The 25305-nt window shown below is 35.7% G+C and overlaps 2 protein-coding genes across 3 annotated transcripts in view; one reads left to right on the top strand and one right to left on the bottom strand.

Moving 5' to 3' along the window:
• Positions 1–2693, top strand: part of KAT2B (lysine acetyltransferase 2B) — a 91397-nt gene extending 88704 nt beyond the window's left edge. The window contains exon 18 of one of the 2 annotated variants that reach the window (XM_074312789.1): positions 414–2693. In XM_074312789.1, the coding sequence (XP_074168890.1) occupies positions 414–607 (194 nt within the window). In that variant the 3' untranslated portion in view covers positions 608–2693. The remainder of the gene's footprint in view (positions 1–413) is intronic. The other variant, XM_074312790.1, reaches the window with a different exon arrangement.
• Positions 2694–10387: 7694 nt separating this feature from the next.
• Positions 10388–24831, bottom strand: SGO1 (shugoshin 1). Its single transcript, XM_019726039.2, has 8 exons — positions 24528–24831; positions 22499–22647; positions 22219–22415; positions 17080–17153; positions 15354–15412; positions 13543–14352; positions 11432–11621; positions 10388–11319 (listed from the first exon to the last, which is right to left on the bottom strand). Exons 2-8 carry the CDS (start codon positions 22638–22640, stop codon positions 11202–11204), a joined length of 1590 nt encoding a protein of 529 aa, XP_019581598.2. The 5' UTR covers positions 22641–22647; positions 24528–24831; the 3' UTR covers positions 10388–11201.
• Between the last annotated feature and the right edge of the window lie 474 nt (positions 24832–25305).

Below are 25305 nucleotides of genomic sequence, written 5' to 3'. Positions count from 1 at the left end.
TTTGATTTAAGTAATGAAATGATTCAGTACAAAGGTTCCACGTGTTCTCCTCATGTAGAATGAGCCTCTTCATTCACAATTCCGAATGAATAGCTAACAGTACTTAGTTTATCACACTTAGGTATCACTGCTAATCTACTTAGCTTCTTGTGCTGAATAGGGGATTCGGCCAGATGACTAATAATGGTCCCCTCAATGTTAAAATGCTGTGACTTTATACAAGAAACACAAAAGAAAGAACATAAGATTTAAGAACTGTTTTCCCTGATCATATGAATTTTTCTTAAACAAAGGCATTGGGATGGTAAAAATGTAATCAAATCGATGACACAGATTTCTTTTCCAATCTCACTTTTGTCAGCTAATGTGTAAAAGGAGTCAAAGATTGCTAATATTTCTTTTTTCCTGTGCAGATCTGAAAACCATGAGCGAACGCCTCAAGAATAGGTACTACGTGTCTAAGAAATTGTTCATGGCTGACTTACAGCGAGTCTTTACCAATTGCAAAGAGTACAACCCCCCTGAGAGTGAATACTACAAATGTGCCAATATCCTGGAGAAATTCTTCTTCAGTAAAATTAAGGAAGCTGGATTAATTGACAAGTGATTTTTCCCCCCTCTGCTTCTTAGAAACTCATCAGTGTGCCTAAAGCAAGGTGGTTTAGTTTTACAAAAAATTGGACATAATGTATTGAAGATATTTGTAAATGTAATAATTAGCACTTTTGAAAAACAGAAAACCTCCTCTTAGCTTTTCAGATATGTATTTAAATTGAAGTCATAGAACATTTTTTATTTTATGAAATAGATTTTAATCTATTTACTACTATTCATGTAAATTTTCTATGGCATGTCTATTAACTGAATAGTCAATAATAGATGACCAGAGGTTTCCTCAAAACCTGTACATGAGGAAATCGCACATAGTACCAAGATTTGGGGGAATCCAGAAAATTTCAGACCGTGAATGTTTCCATTTTTTCCTAATGGAATGTGAGAGTTTATTTTTATTTTTTTCTGAAGGACTTTAAGGAAGGAATACATGATAAAAAGCCCGTAAAAGGTGAAATATGTGATGTTTGAAGTCTCATTGTAGACTTTTTATATGTATATTTTAAAAACACTCATCTAGATGAGGTGCTTTGAGCAGTTCTGAAAAAAATGCAGTTCCAGAAAAGCAACTGCTTCAATTCCTAAGGAAGAAATTCTAAATAATGCAAACTTTTTTATAAGCCTCTGGGTTTTGATAATTCTGTCTACCTACAACAAACTTGTGAGTACACAACCACTATTTTAATAATTATTTTCTCTACACAAATGTGGAATGTTTTATTTGACTTTGCTTATGCAGGCCATAAGTTCCAGAAGGCAATTTCCTGGGCCACAAAGGCATAAATTTGAAAACACTTGAAACTGAATCAACATACTTTAATAGGAAAAGAGGTATATTCTATATATGTATCAAATATGGTGAACCCTTGTTCTAATAAATAAGGATTTTTTTTCTCCTTTTCTATGATACACACCACCTCAGTCATAATGTATATGTGGATATTTTTCCTTTTGCCTCTCTAGATTATGTATATTCATTATCTAAGGTGAATTAAATTACCAGCAAGATCTGCTGTCAGTATTTTCACATCGACATTGGTTTATAGACCCAGGGTAATATCCCACTAAAATCCATCCTACAACCTTATTAACCTGTTGTAGGATTCCAGTTTAGTGCTTGGATTTATTTCTTGATTAACACTACATAGAAAAGTGGGACATCTGCCATCCCAACTCTGGGAGAACCAACTAATATAAAACAAATGAAGGCCACCTTGATGGTCTTGACACTAATTTTTATGATACAAATTTATAAACTGATTTTTGTAAAGGACTAGCTTTTAAAAGTGTATTTAACTTGATGTTTTCTATCAGCATAAGTGAATTAAGATGATCATTTAATAGTCATTAAAAACAGTTGCCAGAGATAATCTGCATGAAGGAAAAAGAACCTGCAAATGGCTATTAAGTTGGAAGTATTGTTTTTAATATGTAAGAGATATTCAGAATGCTCACACTGAAAAATGCCTCAACTTTTTTAAGTATAAGAAACCACCTTGAGTGGCATCTAGATTTCTAATGAAGAATGATGATACAGTTTGGATTAAGTACGTGTTTCCCCAAAAATAAGACCTAGCTGGATAATCAGCTCTCATGTATCTTTTGGAGCAAAAATTAATATAAGACCTGGTCTTATTTTACTGTAATATAAGACCGGGTCTTATATAACGTAAGACCCGGTCTTATATTTATTTTTGCTCCAAAAGACGCTTTACAGCTGATTGTCCTGCTAGGTCTTATTTTTGGGGAAACATGGTATCTCAGACTGGTTTTAAACAGTGCTTTGTACTGGATCTGCCGAAGCATCTGTCCAGCTTGATATCCTGTGAAAGTTTATTTCCTGGGTAGACATTCTTATAGAGTATTGTCTTTAAAATCAGATTGTCTCTTCTATATTGAAAGCATTTTTATGTTTTCTAATTTAAAAATTAATATTTTCTTATAGATATTGTGCAATAAAGCTGAAGTAGGATGTGTGGTTTTTGCAAATGCTTTAACAGCTGATAAAATTTTACATTTGTAAAATTAATATATTGTACTGGTACAAAATAGTTTTAAATTATATTTTGAAAAGCTCTCAACCTGGTGGTGTGTTTTCTTCTAGCAATTTGATTTTAACAGGGAAAATGTATGATCTGTTTGATGACCATCGATTACATCTTTAACTCTTAGTTCTTAAGCAATTTGTTGAAGATGTTTAGAATTGTTGCATTTGTAGGAAGTTTCATAAAAATCCACAGTGCATCAATGAGTGGTTTTCAAGAGGAGAGACACTGTATCTGTGTCTGTTGAGTTGTCCATTGCGTCTTGCCCACTGTCATTCAGTAAACAAAGAAAAAAAATACACCTGAAGAAGTGTTACTTGGTTTAGAAATTAAAAGTGCTTTTTCCCCCCCTCCAGTTTTTCTACTTTGTATCTGTGAAACACATGAATGTCCTGTAAGAAAGTCCTTGGGTTCGATTGATGTCAGCTGTTTTAGAGTTGAATAGAGTACACACTTGGTTCATAATAAGTTTGTGAGCAAGCTCTAATTCAAATCTTTTTTTCCACAGACTGCTATTAAGTGTGCCAGCACTACTGCTGCTTAGCACACTCACATACTTGCACAATTGTAGCTCTGTGTACATCTCAGCATCTCTCCTATATAGTTTTTAATATTTTACAAAGATAAGTTGCCAGCTTTTAAGACTTAAATCTATTACTGGAAATGAAATGTAAACCATGTGACAAGGTAACATGTGAATTCAGAGGTAAGAGATTAATATGAGGTTGGGTGAAGGTTGATGATGTGTTGTGGGAATCAGGTTGGAGAGGGTCGTGGAGCACCGTGGTAAGGAGTCTGGGCTTTAGTAATAGGCTCACAAAAGCTACTGTAGGTAAAAAACGATCAAAGGTACATACATTTTCATGGGGAGATCAGACATTGAACAAGTAATTACAACTGTTAAAAGTGTTACAGTGGGAGGTGGAGCTTATAGTGGTGGCACCAAGGGTGGCTTCATCAATATACAAGTTAAATTAAAAAGATACTTGTCACGCATATGTAGCTTTAAGAAGTTTCCTAGGCACTCCCTGGGTTCCCTTCCCCAATCTCACAAAAGTCACCGTCACAGGGTCCAGTCTATAGGGAAATTCTGGAGCTTCCATTGGTATAGTGCTAAGAGACCATAAGAAGGAAAGCACAATCTGGGAAGTGGGAGCTTAGGGAAAGCTTCCCAGAGGAAATGACTTTTAAGCTAGTGCTGAAAGATGAATGGGCATTGACTAAGGCACAATTTGGAGAAAGGAAGGCAGGGACAGTACCGGCTGAGAAATCCATGAAGCAGTAAAGAATCATAAAATTGAGAGAACCAATAGGACAGAAGTGGTAGAGCAAAGAGGAATGGTGTGAAATGGTATAGTGCCATAATAGGCCATATTGAGAATACTGGATTTTATTTTAAGGGAAATAGGAAATGGCTGGTAAGCTGAACAAATTTTGTGTCCTGTGAAGGACGAGCTCACAAAAAATTAGGAAACAGAGCAAACAAATCATAATCAAAAGTCAGCAGACCCAACAAGTACCAAGTTGAGATGCCTAATGTGAGAAAACACCAATACTCCAAAAGAAAAGAAGTGCTTATAATTGTTAAAAACAGCAAAACATTAAGTGACAGGTTAAATAGGCAATGATACAGCCAAGGATAGAATGAGCGACCTGGAATATAGAACTAATGGAATGAAACAGAAAGAACATAGAGGCAAATAAATAGAAAAAAGGAATTAAGAGACAGAAGATTGGCTATAAACAATGTGAATTCCATTAGGACAGAATATTTATGTTGCTCACTGAGGTATCCCAAATGCCTAGAACAGTGCCTGAAACAGTTGGTGCCGAATTGTAAAGTAAAAGTCCAATAATGTTAGAAGTTGTATAAGGAGAGTGGGAAAAGGTAATGCTTAACAAACTAAGAACTTTTTTTACAATCAATAAAAGACGTGGATATTTATAGTCAGTGAATCCCAAGGAGAATACTGACTTCCACTTCTGCCCATGAAGGAGTAACTACTACAGTGCTTGTCACCCATTATAAGTGAGAAAATTGGACTCAGTATTAATATATTAATAAACTCTTTCCAGAAATTGGACAATAGGTCTTACAGGGCTCTGATCCCAGAAAGAAGGAGAAACAACAGAGTGAGACGTATGTTCCGCCTATATTTCTTTCTAAGACAGTTTCAGAATTGTGGCCAAAGGAGGGGGAATCCAAACAGAGTCCAGTACTACTGAGTTGAGAAGATACTGAGGTTTCGAGGAAGCTAGAATTTGCTAGTAGAGTAATGGAAAAGGAGCTATGCACAGAGAGCGCTCCAGAATTCTGCTTCGGCTTCTCTGAGTCTTAGTTGAATACTAATCTGCACATCTGTAGGGTGAAACTTCATGAAGCTAGGGAAAGCACCGTGGCAGGGTAAAGAGTAATTACAGGGAATGGTACGCTGAACAACTCTCAGAGCTTGTACAGGGCTGGGAATCATTTGTACACCCAGCCCCCAGCAGCCAGAGTGGGCAGACCTTGTTTAAATGCGTGGGACATTCAGTGGAGACCTTAGCTGTGTCCTATCTTAGTACTGGGGCTAAAGGAGCCCTCGAGTAAAAGCTACCCTAGACCTGCTTCCAAAAGCCTGAAACCAAACCTAAAAAGGATTAAGCTGATGTCCAAGTAACTTAATTGCTTGACCAAAGCTCAAAACTCTTTAAAGGAATACAACAAAATGTAGTTTATAAAAATGTTAAATTCTCAATGTACAGTATCCAGTAAAAAGTTACAAGATAATGTGATGCAGGAAAGATACATAACTAAAAGAAAAATTGACCAATAAAAACTAATCCAGATACGAAAGATAATGGAATTAGCAGGCAAGGATATTAAAACTATTTATTTATTTATTTGAAAGCATTATTATTTTTAATTTTATTGGAGAATATTGGGGGACAGTGTGTTTCTCCAGGGCCCATCAGCTCCACGTTGTCCTGCAATCTAGTTGTGGAGGGTACAGCTTACTGGCCCATGTGGGAATCGAACTGACAACCCTGTTATTAAGAGCTCACGCTATAACCAACTGAGCCATCTGGTCGCCCCTAAAACACTTTTTATAAACATCAGTATGCTCAAGGATATAAAGAAAACATGAGTAGAATGAAGAGGAAAATAGAAGATATATATAAAAAGAACCAAATGCAGTTTCCAGAGGTGAACAATTGACTGGATGGGATCAATAGAAGATTTGACAAAGCAGAAGAAAATATAAGTAAAATTGAAGATATGGCAATAGAAGCGATCCAAAATGAAGCATAAAGGGAAAAGACAAAGTCACAAGTAAAATTATAAAACATCTTGAACTAAATGAAAGTGAAAACAACATATTAATATTTGTAGGATGCAGCCAATACAGTGTTTAAGAGGAAAATTATACCATTAAAATACTCATATTAAAATAAGAGAGGTCTTAATTCAGCCTATCTTAAGAAAAAGAGCAAATTAAACCCAAAGTAGAAGGAGGAATATGAAGGAGTACAAATCAATGAAATAGGAAATGAGCAAAAAAAGAGAAATCAGTGAAATAACCAGGTCTTTAAAAAATGGATAAACTTAGAAGAAAAAAGAAAGCATAAATCACGAATATCAGGAATGAAAGAGGACATAGCTAGAGCTTGCATGCAAGGTATTAAAAGGATAAGGGGATATTATAAACATGCCAAGTCATTTGATAGATAAAATGGGAAAAGACCTCATGTGACACAAATTAGCAAAACTGACTAAAGAAGAAATATAAAACCTAAACATCCCTATATCAATTAAAGAAACTAAATTCATAATGAAAAACTTTTCAAAGAAAACTCAAGGCACAGATGGCTTCACTAGTCTTTCAGACATTTAAGGAAAAAAGTAGTATTAATCCTACACAAACTGAGAAAACAGGTGTTTTGCAAAAAATGTTTTATGAGACCAGTATTGTTAACCTGATACTAAAGCCAGAAAAAAAAAAAAAATTACAAGAAAACTATTAAACCAATAATCCTTTCATAGATGTGAAAACCTTTACCAAATGATTAGCAAATGGAATTCAGCAATATATAAAAAAGAATAGATTATGATCAAGTGGGATTTATCTCATTAAGTCAAGGAGGCTTTAACATAGGAAATCCATTAATGTAACTAACGATATGAACAAAATAAAGGAGAAAAAAGTTCACCTCAATAGATACATGTAAAGCATTTGACAAAATTCAACACCCATTTATGATTTATGGAAAAAAACTCACAGCAAACAATCCAATGAAACTTTCTCAATATGATAAGTGTTATCAGTAGAAACGTACAGCCAACATCATAGTAATGCTGGATACCATGTGCTCCCAAGGTTGAGACTAAGGCAAAGATGTCTACTCTCATCACTTCTCAACATGATAGCAGAGGTTCCAGTTGGCGCAATAAGGCAAGGAAAGGCATACAAGTAGGACAGAAATGAACTGTATTTATAGACTATAAGATCATGGACATAAAAATATTCTAAGGAATCTACAAAAGTACTAGAACTAGTGAGTGAATTTACTAGGATCTATGTATGAAAATCAATTGCATTTCTATAAACTAGAAGGAAATGAGTGAAAATGAATTTTAAAAATACATTTATAGTAAGTCAATATTAAATGCTTAGGATATATTAATAAAATGAGCAAAAATTAGACTGACAAAACTTCTCAACAGCAAAATAAAGACCATAAGAAAATTAAATGCTGGGGGTATTCAACAATCTACTGAGGGCAAAATTTAATTTCTGGAAAAAAACCTGAGAATTTGACTGTCATCAAAATGACATAAAAGATGTACTTCAGAACCTTGGACTTCGGAAAAGTCAAGTATACAAGGTAAGCCATTTAAGGATGATCACTTAAAAAACAACTCTATCAATCTAGAGGTAAACAGTAAGAAAAATAAAATGGCAAAGTAGATAGCACGAAATAGTTGATAGAAATAAATTATAGCACTTATCACAATCAATGTAAATGGATTGAATTTACTAGATAAAGATGACAATTCAGTTTGGACTAAAAAAACCAAAATTTAATATGCTTCTTAAAGAGACATCTAAAACATCAACATAGGAAGAAGGCTTAAAGAAATGAAAAAGAAAAATGATATGCCGTGTTTCCCCAAAAATAAGACCTAGCCGGACAATCAGCTCTAATGCATCTTTGGGAGCAAAAATTAATATAAGACCCGGTCATATTTTACTATAAGACCAGGATTTTACTATAAGACTGGGTCTTATATGGTCTTACATTAATTGTTGCTCCCAAAGATGCATTAGAGCTGATTGTCTGGCTAATAACTAAATGCAGGTAAATATTAACTACATATAAGTTGCCTTAGCTGTATCAGACTTTAAGATATAATAGAAAACCATTATAAGGGAAAAATGGAGTGAATACAATAGTTACAAAAGCAACAATTCACTAGGAAATAAAATGAACAAATCAAAAAATAATGTATTATTATACTTTTAGTAAATAAGAGAACCAGACAAAATTGGTAAAGATAAAAATTTGAAAATTGTAACATTGCACTCAATTAGAGAATTTATATTTTTCTCAAGTACAAAAGCAAGTACAACTAGGCAATAAAGTTTAACATAACTACAGATAGTATAGGTTTGAAAAATATTTTTAAATATTATAAATAACTCAAGCCATTATATAAAAGATGAAATATACAATTCCTGAGAAAAAGGTAAACAGAATCAAGAAGAATTAGAGAACCTGTTAGACTTATTAAACTAAGACAGAAATTTCCCCACAAAAGCACATGGTAAATGGTTTTAATGGCAAGTGCTACCACACCTTCTATAGGTACAATTTGTTCCATAGAGCAAAAAGAGAAAGTATTTTCAACTTATTTTTGAGGCTATTCTTGCTACCCAAAATATAAGATGTATATGGGATAGGATATAGGCAAATTTTACTTAGAAGATAGAGGATACTAATATTTAAAACTCCCAAACATTGACATTATAAACAAGGTATAAAGAAAGAAAAGGTAGAAACTAAGGAAAGATAGTTATAATCCATGTAAATAAAGACAAGGAATGGTATCTAGAATATATAAAGAACCCATACTATTTAGTAAGAAAAAGACATTCTAATAGAAAAGTGGGAGAAAGATATAACAAGCAATTCACAGAAGGAATGAGAATGACCAATAAACACTTGAATTCTCACAAGCAATTAATACGATAAAATCGTGTAAGTAATTAAAAGAAAGAAACCATTTCATACTCATTTGCTTGGCTAATTTTAATGTTCAGTAACACCAAGTGATAGTATGTGGGGAAACTGGAAACATGAATTGCTGTTAGAGTAATATATTCCTTGTGTGAGAATTGGTACAACCACTTTAGAGAGCCACTCCACTTCTAGGTATCAACTTCATGGAAACTTACGTGTGTACGAGGACTGATTTATAATAATGAAAAAGTAGAGGCAAATTATATCCCAAAAGAATAAGTGATTTATTTACATAACAAAATACTGTACAACGAAGAAAATAGCCTACATCTGCCAACATGGAAAAATCTGAAAAACAATGTTGCATTAAAAGTCAGTTGCAAAAAGAGACATACAACATAACATTCACATTAAATGTTAACATACAAAACAATTCTTAATAGTCTATGGATAAACGCTACAGCAAGAATACAGAAATATTAAAAGTACAAAAATACACATTTAGAATAATGATTATTTTGAAGATGAAGGTAAAGATCAAAGCAAGCCCAGAAAATGTCAGGAGAAAGATTTATAAAGTAAAATAAAGGCAGTAAATGGTCTAGAGCAGGAGTTGGCAAACTTTTCCCATAAAGGGCTGGAGAGTTAAGTATTGTTAGGCTTTGCAAGCCAAAGGTAAAAATCAAAGATACTACGTAAGTATTTTACTGGGGTTCAAATTGAATGTTTTCTATCATCAAAATTGATACCAATTGTTAGATTTTCAGCCCAAACATTCAGAAACATGAAAAACCAATTGTAGCTTGCAGACCATGCAAAAGCAGACAGACGGCTGTATTTGGCCCATTGGCTATAGTTTGACCACTGCTGGCTTAGAGCAGCATTGTCCAGTAGACCTTTCTGTGGTGATGGAAATAGTCTATATCTGCATTGACCCCAAAATGGTAACTTCTAGCCATATGTGGCTATTGAGCATTTGAATTGTGGCTCCTATGACCGAGAAATTTTAAATTGTATTTAATCTTAATTAAACCTAGCTGTTCTAGAGTGTTTTGTTTTTATGAATTTAAAGAACAGGTGGAAAGGGAGTGGTTGAACAAACAAACCGGAAAAATAAGAGATTGTGACGGGAGAGTAGGAGACATGAATCAGTGATTCCATCAGGAATAAAAGAATTTTGGCTGATGAATAGGATTTTGGGTGTGATTGATAACAGAATGCAGAAAGATACACAGTTAAGAAAATCTGAGGTCCGGATTGGATGAGTCCCCCGGTTAAATAGAATTTGTTGATCATGGACCTGAAGTGTCCGCAATGAAAAGCTGAAAGAAAGAAGTGTTAGGTTGAGAGTATGGTGGGGCGGCTAAGAGTTTCATGGCAGTGACAATAGAGAAGACCAAGGTGTGGGGACAAAAATGTCTAAGACGGGTGATAACAGTGAAGGCTAGAGAGTAAGACAACCAGATGCATACTCTGATATTTAAAGAATAGAAGAAAAACACAAGCACTATCTTATACAAACTTTATTGCTCTTTAAAACTGAATAAACTACAGTGCTTTAAAGGTATGCAAGTATTGCTTCGAAATTTGAGAACTGAACTGATTCCCTCTCATTAGTTGATCAAAAATACAACAAAAACTTTGGCACTCAGACATTTAACATTTGAGGTTTTGGACTAAATAAGGAACTATCTTCAAAGTCCATGACATAATTTGTGATTTTGCTGATCACTTTGAACAATATACACCTAGAGCTTGGGGTTTAGAGTTAGTTACTTACCCAGTCACTCAGCTTAAGCCACCATCAGTTCTCTAATCATGATCTCATACACATTTTTATCTAAAAAATTAAATATAGCGATGGTATAAGGGATCCACAAACAATAGGGTATACCCTACTGTGAATGTCAAGAATTTATTTTATTCAAATACATAAGGAGTTTCAAAAGATCCTCAGCCTGTCTTCAAAAATCATTCATTCTAGCATTCCCCACTTAAAGGAAAAAGAAAAATGCCAGAGGTTTATAATTAAAACATCTTAATTTGAATAATTACTAATTTCCAAGATACAGTTTGACTAAAATTAAGGTTTTTAGGCAGTATAAGAAATCTATTAACAGTGCGCAAGTCCAGTTATTTATATTTAAAAGAAAGAGGAAAAAAATCACAAAATACAGTTTTGAAGAAATGTTCATGATCTAGAGTCCTGTCAACAGAATATTCTATGGCAATAGTTCAACACCCTTGTGTAGTAGCTTATGGATGCTCTTGGAGCATTATAAGTGGGTGTAGGATGAGTTTAAACAGCATCCGACAACTGCTTCATTCTATTTGCTTCATACATTTTTTTTTAGAACTGCGTCTGGAATCCTTTTTTTGCTTGAAAACAGGTGAATTCAAGAAACACAAATCTGTAAAAGGGTCCCCTCTTCTCAGTTTCCTATAAAGGTAAAAAGAGACTGTTAGCATCCCAATACTAACCTTAGTCTTCAGTATAAAGTTACTGTAAAATGTGCCAGTGAAAGGTGAGTTCCCACAAATTAAATACTTACGAACTAAGCGTGGGTTCCTTGTAGTTCACACTAGCTGTGCACCTACGCTTAGGCAGAGACACTGCTGGGCTTTCTTTATTCTTTTTTGGAGGTAGAGAAAGTTTTCTGATTTGCACTACAGGATGCAAGGAGACATTGGTGATATCCTTCAGGCTAAACTGAGGTGACTGGTGAGTTTCAGGTAATGCACCTACAAAAACAGCTTTTACTGAATATGGTTCCAAAAAAAAACACCACCAACAAACCATAGGAAATAAAATTGTATGCAATTACACATCCTAAATATATACAAAATCCAGCACTTTATAAGATTTTTTTTAACCTGTTCATTTTTTCACCCCAGATAACATTGAAATATTAATTATTGTAGATGTGGAAAATTGACACAAGTTTACTAAAACTTAAAATTGTTAGAAATTAAAAAAGGATTAATTTTCTAGGATAGCTTGGGCATAATGAATTAAACTATAGAATTTCATTTTAGTCACATCTTGCTCTTTAGAATCATCAAAACCATCTCTTTCAGTACGAAAGTTTATCAAGTGGCTCCCTATAGTCTTATAATGCTACTTAAACTCATTCTATTAATACATGAGCATTCTAAACCATAGCCTCTGTGTAAACCAGGAAAAAGGGGGTTCCCTCTAGTAAAGCTAGTAGGTTCAAGTTACCCAGTGTTTTTCCTGTCATAAGCAAATTATTCTACTTTGGAGCTACATCTATATTGGGAGACAGGTGCCCAGCACAGAGTAAGGTCACTGCAAGACAAACAATTTCTTCAAATAGCTTTAAAAAGCAAATCATTCCACAAGAAAAAATTGTAACTGTAAAATGACTATTTAACAACCATGTTCTCCGGGGTTATCTGAGTTTCAAATACTCTTTTTTGTCTCCACATAAGCATACTATATTACACAAATTATTCCAACGTTACGAAAAGTATGGTTAAGCAAGAACATCAGTTGCTATGTTCTGGAACAATGCTTCTCAAACTTGAATGTATATACAAACCCCCGAGGAACTTGTCTTTAAAAAGATGCAGATTCTAATTCAAGGGTGTGGGGGAACAGCCTTAGATTCTGCAATTCTACAAAGTTTCCAGGTAATGCCGATGCTGCTGGTCCAGGGACAATACCCTGAGTAGCACTGTTTTAGAATGGACTTTTTTTTTCTTTTAAAAACTTAGGAAGTTTTCAAGTATACACAGAGATGGAGGCAACAGTATAATGAATCCACAGTTACCTAGCTTCAGTAATTATCAAAATTTTGCCAATCTTGTTTGCTTTACTCTAACATCATTATAACATATTACCACCTAACTAGTTGACCCTGGAAAGTCATTTAACTCTGGCTTTAGTGTCCTGATACCTACACTTCAGAGTTGTTCCTAGTAGGATTAAATGAAATATGACAAAATTTTGAGACTGCTACAGCCTGACTGTATATGTTGGTTTTACCATACTAATGAAAATTCCCAGATGAGTATCTTTGTGGGCAGGTGCAGGCGGTATCACCAGCCTCTGAACCATGCTGACTTTTGCTCTAACAAAAGATTTTCTAAGCCACAGTTTTCAGATGTTTTGCAAATGTCTTACAAAAGAATACTAAGCCTGTCAATTGAGGGAAGAGTTTTTTGGTCTTATTAGGCGACCTTCACTAAGTAGAAAATGACCTAAAATCATGGTTCCTGTCAAATTGAATATAAAACAAAGCCATTATAGTGACAAGTCACTGGATTCAAGCTGGATTTCATTTTCAAGGGGACATTACAGGTGAGTGTATAAAAGATATTTTAACTCAGCCTAACTCCACAGTTTATTCCTCACCTTGGAAGCCTTCCTTTACTGAAAGTAAAAATGGTTTCTCCTTAACAAGTAGTATTTGTTCTTAAAGAGGATTTAAATTAGCTGAAAGCAGGTCAGAACAACACAACTGTGATTTCTACCCTCAGTGCCCCACTATTTAATCAGACTGCTGTTACTTCCCTCAGAGACAGATGGTAAGTCTCTAACCTCCCCCAGAGAAACAGATGGCAAATGCAGTATATAAGCATCGGGAGTGATCATTTATCATAAACATTGAAAGTGCAGGCAAACAAGTAGATCACTTACTGGTAGGAGTTTCTGTTGGCTGAACACCCTCGGTCTCTTTTTCATTCCTACATTTTAGAGTTCTTTTAGATCGAGGCCTGGTGACTGGGCTCCTATTTGATTCGGAAAGACCTTGAATGTCCTTGCAAGTGGGCAAATAGAGGTCATCAGAATCATCTCCTGAATCACTTGATTCACAGATGCTCACTTCAGAGTCACTGCTATTTTCTTCTCTCTCAGAATCGTTGCTCATTTTTTGTCGGAAAGGAGTGAGGTGAACACCCTCTTCTGAATTAAAATTGTAAGCATCACCAGAAGTGACAAAATCGTCCAACTTCTTTTTGGAAACTGTTTTTTTATTTTTACTTTTTCTCTCTTTATACTTAGATACAGATTTTGATTTTATCCTGTTAGCTTTTCTTTTCTCTTCTCTTTTTCTTCTTTGTGCATCTCTACACTTAATTTTAGTTTGTTCAGATTTATATTCTAAAGAAATGTCTTCTTTTGTTTTAGATCTTCCTTGGTGAATCAGCTTTGGTGATAAGTTAATTTGATCTTTGTTCCATTGACAAACATTTTGTCCGACATTTTCAGACACGTGCATGTTTACTAGTGGGTCTATAGATGGAATTGTTTCCAATTCAAAAGACTGTTCTGATAAATGACTGATTTCAAAATTATCCAAAGTACTGAATTCGCATAAATCATTAAAATGTTTCTTTAAATTGCGACGGAGAGATACAGTTCTAGGTAAGACATTATCAGTAGATTTATGTTCGTCTGAATCCAAATCAAATCCCAGTCTGTCTTGAGGGATAGTAGGTATTTGCTCTGAGAATTTAAAAAGTAAATGAGAAAAATAGTTTTACTCTATGGAAATTTTAATTTCAAGAATCTTAGAATTCAAAGTTAAAAATAGAATAAAGGAAACCATTCTGTAGTTTCCCCATATTTAAGTAAATAAAAATCTGGGGCACTTCATATTACCATCTATTTATTTGGCATTGATCACTTGCTGGCTTATATCTGATCCGTGATAGAATCTTACATAACTTTAAAAAATATTCTAACTTGGGTTTTATGTGCTCCTGGTTTAAAGATAACTAGTAGTCTATATGTATCTTATGTGTACAGGATACAGGATTCCAAAGTAGGACAAATACACCAAGAAAGTGATGGGAGCTAAGTTGTTCTTTAAAAAATGAGTAAAATGGGACAATTGGAAAACCTTTCAGGTAAGAAATATAATCTGTATTTTCAATAAAAGTGAGGATACTTGGTTTAGCTTAGTTGAACTCTATCCCTGCTTCAAGCTTAGTTCAAGTAGAGAGGATTGATATTGGAATACAGGGACATACCAATTTAAAAGTAGAAGGGGATCATTTTGGAGGTCAGCTTTGAGTTTAAATCCTAACTCTTACCATCTGGGCTACTTCTTATGAGATACTTTCCTTCTTTGAGTCTTTGAGTAAAATGGGACCCTATAATCCAAGGTTGTTCTGAAGCTTAAGTGTACCTATATTCCAAGGTGGTTGTGAAGGTTGAGACTATATATGTAAAATGCCTAACATAGAGCTTGACACAGTCTGGCTCAGTAAATTGTAGCCACAGTTGTAGCCAAGGTTTCTGATTATAGATTTTGCAAAATAAACGGATGTATTTTAAATCTCTTATTATTCTGTATAAAATAAATAGATTTGCTGTGGGTAGAAGCATACCAGGGAAGCAGATTTGAAAAGTGAAAAGGAAAATTGGAAATTTGAATTATGTTACTTGTTCTCAAAGATCTCATCTTGCCCGTAATCATATTCTCAGATTTTCACTTGAATTACCTTGCATTTGGAATGATTCTCCTTGTCCTGGAAGGTGATCTTCCTGAAGAGGAACTTGCCTTAGAAAATACCATTGAAAAAACAGAAATTTATTTAACAATTACGCAATAACAATAAATGTAAGATTTTTTTCTTAAAATTAAGATTTTTTCTTTCCGTCAGTATTATTTCATAATTCCATTCTAAATTAATACATCTGTTCTATTTCAAAGGAAACCAAAACACATTTATACTGATTACATGGAGGCTGATTTGTTACGACTGACATTCAACTCCTACTAGAATACCTTAACATATCAAACTGGACAGTTCCTCCTTAAAAATATGCCATAACTCGTAATTTCATTTAACTGGAAAACTAGCCAATCAGAATTATTTATAAAATACATTAAGGAAATGTAGTTTGATTATTCAGCTCTTTAGGAGTCTGCTTTATTATCAGCTAAGTTGTAATTTTTTTGATGGTAAATGCTTTTATGGTGCTTAACTACTGATTCCTCTGAAGTAAACACTTCATTTTTTTAAAAAAACATGTCCTCCTTTGGTTCATGGAAAAAGAAATTTTCTTTATGTTCTAATACTATTACTGGTTGTTTCATTTTAATTATTTTATTTTTAAGACTTCTTTAAAATTTTCACCTCTAGACATCAAAATTTAAATAGTTTTAGGTAAAAGAGTCATGGGAATCAACTAATTACGATTTTAGAAATCTTATAAAAACTCAATTACCTCATCTTACTTTTTGCCTATTACATAAATTTTTTGTCAAATCGTCAAAGTTCAACAGTTTTAAAACTATTCATGGTTAAAATTAATATGGAGATAGAAATCATATTTGCGATTACTTCTGAGAGGAAGGGGGCATACACTCAAAAGGGATCTGAGGGAATGGCTTATGGCAGTTGTTCCTACTAGAGGACGATTATATCCCCCCAGGGGATATTTGTCAATGTCTGGAAACATTTCTGGTTCTCATAACTGGGGGAGAGGAGTGCTACTAGCATTTGTGGGTAGAGGCCAATGATGCTGCTAAATATCCCACAATGCTTAGGACAGCTCTCTACAACAAAGAATGATTTGGCCCAAATGTCAAAGTGTTAAGACTGCGAAGGCCGAGGTAGAGTGATGTCAGTGCTCTATGTCTTAATTGAGGTTTCGGTCCACAGGTATATACATTAATCAAACTCATTGAACTGTATAATAAACACCTGTGCATTTTACTGTATGTAATTATATCTCAATAACTCATCAGCAAACAGTACACTTGATCCGAGAGAAGGGCAAAAGTGTACATGGGATCTGATTGTATTTAAGAATAAACTGGTTCAGGAAGACAGTGTGACAGTGGTGTTCAATATGTTTTATTATATTTCTTTTCTAAATCAGACTATTTGTAGTACTAGCAAAATACCATCATTTGAATAACCAATCCTTCTTAGAATGAAAATTTGATACAAGAAAAGTATAACTGAAGTGAATATTTTAAAATTCTAGAAAAGCTTCTTATTCCTAAGACATCAAAACAGTAACTAAATATAAGAAGGTTTTGGCTTGGCTATATACAACAGAATTTCAAAATATCAAATATTCTTAAATACGTTCTCAGTAGGGAGAACATCAGACTCTAAATATGAGTCAATATGATGCAAATATTCTTTTATAAATGGATCACAGAATTAAATCTTTCTTGGTATTAATAATCATAATAATGAATTTGATACTAACGGTAAATCCTTCACAAATAAATCCCCAGAGTTGTCACTATTGGAGTCCATTCCACAAGGATATACTTCATGGTTCTGTTAATATATTAAAACAAAGAAAACACTGGTAAAACGGAAATATTTGTAACAAAGCATTCATTTATTCAATAAAAAACACTTACTGACAGGCTACCATGTTGCCAGGCACTGTTCTGGGAACTGGGTCTAGTAGCAAAAAAGAGATTAAGTCCTGCCCTCTTAAAGCTTACATTCTAGCATAGGGAGAGAAACTTTCAAAAAGGAAAAGATATATACCGGGGGTGCCAAAAAATGTATACAAGTGGATACTTTGGTCAATGTTGCTCAAGCAGTAGTTCGCTGTAATCAGAAGTGTCTGGACACTGATGATAACCACTTTGAGCACCTCTTGTAATTGCAGAAGTCAAACGTGTCTTGTGTTCATCTTTTGTTATGGGTATATATAGAGTATTACAGTTTTAAGTTTTCCTTTCTTAAAATGTGTATACATTTTTTGACACCCTGCATATGTATCTGTATCTATATATCTATATCATTTCAGTAGTGTTAAGTGCTATGAAGGAAATACTCAGGATGAAGTGACAGAGAGTAACTGAGGTAGAGGGTTCTTTTAGATAGGGCGACTTTCATCTGAAATCTGAACAATGCAAAGGAGCCAGGCATTGAAAGAGCAGGGGGAAGAGAAAACTGGAAATAGCAAATATAAAAGTCATGATGTAGGGAAAATCTTGCTGTGTTTAGAAAAGAAAGGCCATTGTGGCTGGAACATAGTCACTGAAAAGAACAGGAGATGTGCATGCAGAGGCCAGAAAACATAGGGCCTTGAGAGCCATGAGTTTGGATTTTAGTCTAAGTGTGATGGAAAGTCACTTAAATATTAAGCAGGGAATAAAATGATCTAAATTTTAAAAAGATCAGTCTGGCCACTGTGTGAGACATGGATTGAAAAGAGCCAAGGGCAGGTGTTAGGAAGGCACAGTAAATCAAGGAAGACATGATATTAGACAGGACTGGAATCCTGTGGCTATGGAGGTGAAGCTGAGTCGATCTTGAGATAACAAAGTGTGCTCAGATTGAATAGGAGTGGAGGTGGGGACAAGGAGAGGGTAGCCTCTTAAGGTTTTGACTTTAGCAAATGGGTAGGCTGTTTTACTGAGACGCATAACAGAGGAATGTAGAAGTACACAATATGTTTGGGAGGAGGAAAAGAGAGTTGTGTTTTGTACAAAATATGTTTGAGATCCTTTATAAATATTTAAGTGGATATATGAAGCAGTAGCTCTCTCTCTTTTTCTGTGTGTGTGTGTCTTTAGGTCTTGACCGATAAATTTGGAAGTTACCAGCAGATAGACTGTATTTAAAGCTATAGGAGAGGATAAGATACAAAGTGTGATCACAAAACACAATGAATGTTTAAATAAAAAAAAATTTATTACTGTAAAAGACACATTGCCATTAATCCCCCTCAAAATACACCCCATCTCTTCAAACACACTTATCCCAACATTCTTTCCTCTTTCTGAAGCAGTTCTGGAAGTCTTCTTTTATGAATTTCTCTAGTTGCGCTGTCATGTCTGCTTGGATGTCATGAATTGATTCAAAACGTTTTCCTTTCATGGTCATTTTGACTTTGGGGAAGAGCCAGAAGTCACACAGTACCAGATCCGGTGAATAAGGTGATGAGGATACACTATAATGTTTTTATTTGACAGAAATTGCAGTACCAGAAGCAATATGTGATGTGGAATATTGTCATTATGGAGGATAAAGTAAAGACACTCAGAAAGAAGACTTCCAGAACTGTTTCAGAAAGTGACAGGAACCATGGTATAAGAGTGTTCAAGGGGGCCGGCCTGGTGGCTCAGGCAGTTGGAGCTCCGTGCTCCTAACTCCGAAGGCTGACGGTTTGATTCCCACATGGGCCAGTGGGCTCTCAACCACAAGGTTGCCAGTTCAACTCCTCGAGTCCTGCAAGGGATGGTGGGCTGTGCCCCCTGCAACTAGCAATGGCAACTGGACCTGGAGCTGAGCTGCGCCCTCCTCAACTAAGACTGACTGAAAGGACAACAACTTGAAGCTGAACGGCACCCTCCAAAACTAAGATTAAAGGACACCTTGACTTGGGGAAGAAAAAAAGTCCTGGAAGTACACACTGTTCCCCAATAAAATCCTTAAAAAAGAAAAAAAAAGAAAAAAAGTGTTCAAAGTGAGGGGGATTAATGGCAATGTGTCTTTTACTGTAATACATTTTTTTAAATTAAACATTCACTATATCTTTTGATCACACCTCGTAAGATGGATCTAAGACAACTGACATTTAAAAGTAAAGAAGCCAGCAAAAGAGACAGATATGGAACAGTCAGAAAGGTAGAAAGAAAACTAGGAGAATATGGCGGTGAGAAAGGTAAGAGATCAAAGTATTTCCAGCAAGGCGTAAATCCTGTGTTGTATATTAATTACTTCAAGGTCAAAAAGAAAGAAGTGACCACTGAATATGGCAACATGGAATTTTCGGTGACTTTGACACACATTGACAATTAAATGGCATGGGTAAAGGCCCGGTAAGAGTTCAAAAGTGAATGGAAGCTGAGGAAATGAACACAGTAAGTGCTCAGTTCTCTTTGGATAAGTTCTGCTGGGAACAGAAGCACAGAAATGAGCATGGAGAGATACGAGATCAGGAGAGATTTCATTTATTTTCTTTTCCTCTTAAGGTTGAGGATTCTAAAGCACTTTTGTATGATAACTAGAATGATTCAGCAGAGAGGGAGATACATGTTGGAAGAGAGCATAAACTTTCAGGAGCCAAGTCCTAGCGGAGATGAAAAGAAGGGAATTGTGTTCGCTTCGGCAGCACATATACTAAAATTGGAAAAGAAGGGAATTGATGCGTAAGAGGAGGGCCTGGACTTAGGAACAGGGACACTTCTGTCACTGCAACAAGAGGGAAGATAGAGAACACAAATATAGATAAAGGCAGATTTGCAGGCTTGTATTAGGAAGCTGAGAGTTCTAGTCTGATTCCTTAGAAAGCACTGTAATTCATTTCAGTTGTTTTTTGATATTTGTTGCACATATAATATGCTAATGTTATAATGAATAGGTTAAAATTGGTCATCAGAAACAAAATGACTAGAAATTTAATCCTGAAAATTTATTATCAGTATAGCTAATGTTCTAAAACTAGTATTATTACTGAAGGTAAATAAAGGAGACTATTTAACTACAGAGTGATATAATTTAAAAAGATTATTAAAAAGATCCATTGTAAAATTCAGGGACTCAAAGGCTATTAGAAATTAATTTCGGATTAATCTTTATAAGCTAACAATTGGTAGGCAAGAAAAACGTTCTTCTTATTAATCCATTTTAAGCTTCTCCATCACTGCTAAATTGACTTGATAAATATGGAAGTATGAGTGTAGAGAGATGGTTGAGAATGAGTGACATATGCAACAAGTATATGGCAGAAAACAAACTTTGATGTTGTAAATGTAAGAACACTTTTGCCCAGCAACTAACAACATGTTTTCACAAATACTCAAGTCATCAATAAATATCAGAAGGCCTGCAATAACAATTTCCCCCCCACTGTTTTTGTTATTATCTTATTGGGTACTTAACGTTACACTATTCTATGTGTGTTTTCAGCAAAAACTTGGGAAAGGGAAGAGGAAGATTCACATGTCTCTGGAGGGATTTTTTTCCCCTCACCGGTTGACCAAACAAGGAAAAGGACAAAATTAGGAAAGATTACATTCTGAAAGCAAATTATTTTTTAAAATAATCTAACCCTCACATGAAGGTAAAGAAATCATATCTAATCTTTATAGAGACTATTTTCTACCACACTGTATATGTATATATTGCGTATATGTGAGTATACATATGTATGTTTATTACACATATAAGCATATGTATGTATATACACACACACACAACACATTCTATGTATCATATATAGAAAAAATATGGAGTCACCTTAGTTGCAGGGAAGCAAGAACTCTTTCACTGACTTCTCCTATCAACAGAGAGGTGACTAATTTTCTGAAGTCCATATCCCTCCCCTAATAACTATGGCCTGGCTTTCTCCTCTGGTCTCCTACAACATAACTGTCTTCCTGGCATAGCAAACTAATGGACACCTGGGAAGAAAGTAAACTGTTCTGTTAACACCTGACATTCAGCACTGCTTTTCTCTTTCTCTGTCTGCCCCATGAGTTTCCCTGGCAATGACTTCTGGGAAAAGGAAAGGAGAAATTAGCTTATCATTACGCTTCTCATCATTAGTGTGCAATGAGACACAAAGAATATCCTAAAACAAGCTTTCTCCACGTCTGTTATATTTTGTCTGGCTCTTCTATACAGCATCAGACTCAAGCCGAATCAGATTAAAATGTGGACAGCAAAATGTTCAGGACATTTCTTGTTTGGGAGTTTAATGTACAGTCTTCTTTATTTAGTCCTCTAGTAGGTAAAAATGATTCTCTAAAAAGCACTTAAATTCTTCCTACTCCCAAATTAAGGTCGTTCTTATAAAAACTCCACTGGATGTAGCAAAACTACATAGAAAAGCTAAGATTTATAGCACTGATTAAAACTTTTGGACTAATCTCCTTCAACTACCACTCTTAGACTTTTAGTTTAGTTGTCCTATCTTTGATTCACTTAGCTCAACATTCAAAAGGACCAGCAGTGCAAAAGGCTAACCTATTTCTTCTCTACCTTGTCTTGCTACCATGTTTCCCCGAAAATAATACCAGGTCTTATATTAATTTTTGCTCCAAAAGATACAGTAAGGGCTTATGTTCAGGGAATGTCATACTGAAAAATCTTGCTAGGGCTTATTTTCCAGTTAAGTCTTATTTTCGGGGAAACATGGTACATGCTTTCAAAACCAAGTTACACAGGTACAAGTCTCAATCACCTATATGCCTGAAGCGTTCTTAACTGCCCACACACAATAGCTGTGCTGGAGCACTGAAGAAAGATGTTTTGATCAATTATAACAGATCAGTAATTAAATCATATAATTGATCTATTTCATAGATTTACAATTGATCTACTAATTCGTAGCTTTAACAATTTTTCCTAAGAAATTCAGCCTCTGTAATGAAAATACCTGAGTAGGTTCTTCTGTTTGTTGTGAAGTAAGTTTTTCTTTCAATGCATATAACTGACATGTGAGGTAGTAACATTCTTTTCTCAGCTGTAGGATGATGTCTTGGGCTTCTCTTACTTTGGATTTTTCATTTTCCAAAGCTAAAACTAACATTCTGTTGTTGTCTTGGTAGTTTTTTAGCAGTGTAGAAGTGTTAGCTAAAAGAGGATAAAAAATATTTTATTAGTTATTAAATCTAAACTTTAAAAAGTGATGCAAAAGGACAACATGAAAATCTTACTGATTATTTGGCACGGCGCAGCCATAAAAGACTTTCGTTTGCCAATCTCTGCCAAGTTTTTATTCCTTTTTTCTTTCATTCGTTTCTTTATATCTTCAAGACTATCTTGAAAGGACTTTTTGAGGATCCTTTCCTTGGCCATCTTCTGCCTAGGAATTTAAAACAATAAACATAATATCATCAAACATAAAAGAAGATCGAAAACACAGGCTATTCATAAGGAATGATTAAATAGAGACTTAGTAACTGAAGAATTAGCACAAAGTACATAGCTAACCTAGTAATAATCTAGATTTTACAGCTTTTAAATCTCAGTATTTTTGGCATATCATCCTCCTCAGGTACTTCATTGGGAAGGTCTAATAAATATGGATTTCCAACCCAAAGACTATTGTATGCTACTTATTTATTCTTTAACAAATACTCATTGGGGGCTTAACTATATAGTAGGTACTACGGGAAAAGCTTAAAATTGCATTTTGATATTATTTATGTTTCCTTCAGGCAATGTTTATGACCAACTTTTAGTGTTTATTAGGTTTATAGCATTAGTTTAGAGGCAATCATATATCTGGGCTTTGTTTTCCAGTTTTTCTCTATATTACTAATTTATCAGATTAGGTCACCTGAATACTTGTCTCCTCTTCCACACTCTTTTAACCCAATTATTACTTCAGATATGCACACACGCTCTGGAAAGTCAAAGTGATCTTCTGAGGTTTAAACTATGTAGGACTATATATAATTTTAACAAGCTGTTATAACAATGATAGAGTTAGAACCAGCAGGAACTGGGGCACAGGAAAACATCAGTTTTCTCAAAGTTATTCTAAAACTCTGGTCTGCTAACTCCCAGTACATGATGAATATAGTAAACCAGACTAAGTAATGATTGTTTTACACACAGTTAAAAGAAGCGAAGCATGCAATGACAGTGGAATACACTATTCAGTATATTAATAAGTCTACTCAAATCTTTCACTGCTGCAAATCAGATGTGCCTCAGTATTCTGCTACTAAGCCTGTCAAACTACTTTTCAGGAACATTGTATACCCTGGATTGCACTTTGTGGATCTTAAAATTGCAAAAACATAATTGTTTCCTACAACAATCTATGTAGATGGTTTTCACTACAAAGGCTACGTTCATAATCTCTTAGTCAAATATTTTCCTGAACCTTACATTTTTTTGAGTATTTCTCCAGTCCTTACTTATTTCCCTCTGTGCAGTGTCTGAGGTCTTAAATATAGATATTGTAGGTCTCATTTAAATATTTCCTTTATTTCCTAGTATAGATACAATATTTACTGGGATGTTTCCCGTAGAGCAAACACAACTATTTTTAATGCATTAATGTAAAGTGGGTTGTATAAAACAATTTAATCAACTTAAAATCATAAAATACTGCTATTACATTTAATCAACTTAAAATCACAAAAGACATTTGCCATATCATTAGTTTTATTTCCTGTGTAGGCCGATGGTGCTAACAGGGAGTGGGGTGGAGAGAACGAATGAAAACAGGTCAAGGTGCGGGATGACAGTCTCGCTCTGTATAGTATTTGGGTAAGGGGTCTGGATTCAAAAGAACCTAGACTATCTGATCTCTGTTACAATTCTTTGATCATTCCAGCCCCTGAGGCAGCCAGGTAGGTCCCTGGGCAGCACCGGCTTCTCCATGGTAACCGAGAAAGCCAAAGGGGAGAGCGTCAACGGTACTGCGCTGCACAAAGAGCTGCCAGTTTGGGCGCCCTTAGGTTGAGCCTGGCGTCTAACCACCGTAAATGCTTTATTTACACATCACTTAATTCACACAATTCTAGAAGGCAGGAGAGGAGGTTCGGGTTCCCATTTATTTAACAGAAGAGGAAATTAGATCATCGGAAAGCGCGGGTCGGGTGGCTGAGCAAAGAGAAAGGCACCCGGTCGGTCCGACTCGACAGCCTGAGCTTTTGGACACCAAACTTAGAGCGACAGAAAGACCCCTGAGGAAAGAAGAACATGGGTCACGATACGCCAGATCCACACCTGAAAATCCTGCGGCCTCTTTCTCCGAGGGGCTCCAGGAAAGCCAGGAGGCGGGGGAGAGGGGGTGCGTAGCCGGAAAAGGGCCAGGAGATCCGCCTCCCACAGGTACGTCCACAACGATATCTTGGCCACCACTTCTGCTGCAGCTGTCGCCCTCTTCCTCACATCCCAAGGCTGCGTGAAACTGTCCGGCTGAGTGTGCTCGGTGCTCCCACCCTCCGGGTCTAAGGCACGGTCTCCCGTTACCCGCCTACTACTGCGACCACATTCGAAATTCGCCGCCGCGATCACCCATTGGCTGGCTAGGAGGCGGTCACGTGAGGCATCGGCGCAGCCACACACGCAGGCGGAGTCCCGCCCCACCGGGCGTCCTCACGTGACACACACTAGCCGAGACTCCACATCCGGGTATATTTCGGGCCCCGTCCCGGAGGGCGGAGCCCGTAGTCAGCCCGTGTGGGTGTGGTGACACGCCTCCGCTCCGAGTAGTTGGCTTGTAGAGGTGGAGCCACTCCCAGTCCTGCGAGGGGTGGGTATTTTAGGGCGTCGAAAAGCTTCCTGTTTTTTTAGTTTTAGCTTTCCGTCTTCGAGGTTGTGCTCAAGGGTTCCCTCTTGTGAGAATAATCTCTTTGGTTGGTTGCCCGCCCAAGCAGTGAACCTGCTGCACAGAGGCAGATTTTAGGGATATTAAAACCAAAATAGGCAGCAAATTTTGGATTAACGGGATATTACTAGGTTAAGTTGCAGATACCTGAAATATTCAGCTCCGGGTTCTTTC

This window comes from Rhinolophus sinicus, linkage group LG10, assembly GCF_036562045.2.
Source record: "Rhinolophus sinicus isolate RSC01 linkage group LG10, ASM3656204v1, whole genome shotgun sequence".
Classification (NCBI taxonomy): Eukaryota; Metazoa; Chordata; class Mammalia; order Chiroptera; family Rhinolophidae; genus Rhinolophus; species Rhinolophus sinicus.
This window is presented reverse-complemented; position numbering and strand designations above follow the sequence as displayed.

Excerpts from the sequence above, each read along its gene's own strand:
- SGO1 (XM_019726039.2), bottom strand. The coding sequence starts at position 22,640 with ATGGCCAAGGAAAGGATCCTCAAAAAGTCCTTTCAAGATAGTCTTGAA. Across the intron at positions 15,413-17,079 it reads TTATTTGTGAAGGATTTACC|GCAAGTTCCTCTTCAGGAAG; the intron begins GTTAGTATCAAA and ends GTATTTTCTAAG. Across the intron at positions 14,353-15,353 it reads AGAATCATTCCAAATGCAAG|AGCAAATACCTACTATCCCT; the intron begins GTAATTCAAGTG and ends TTAAATTCTCAG.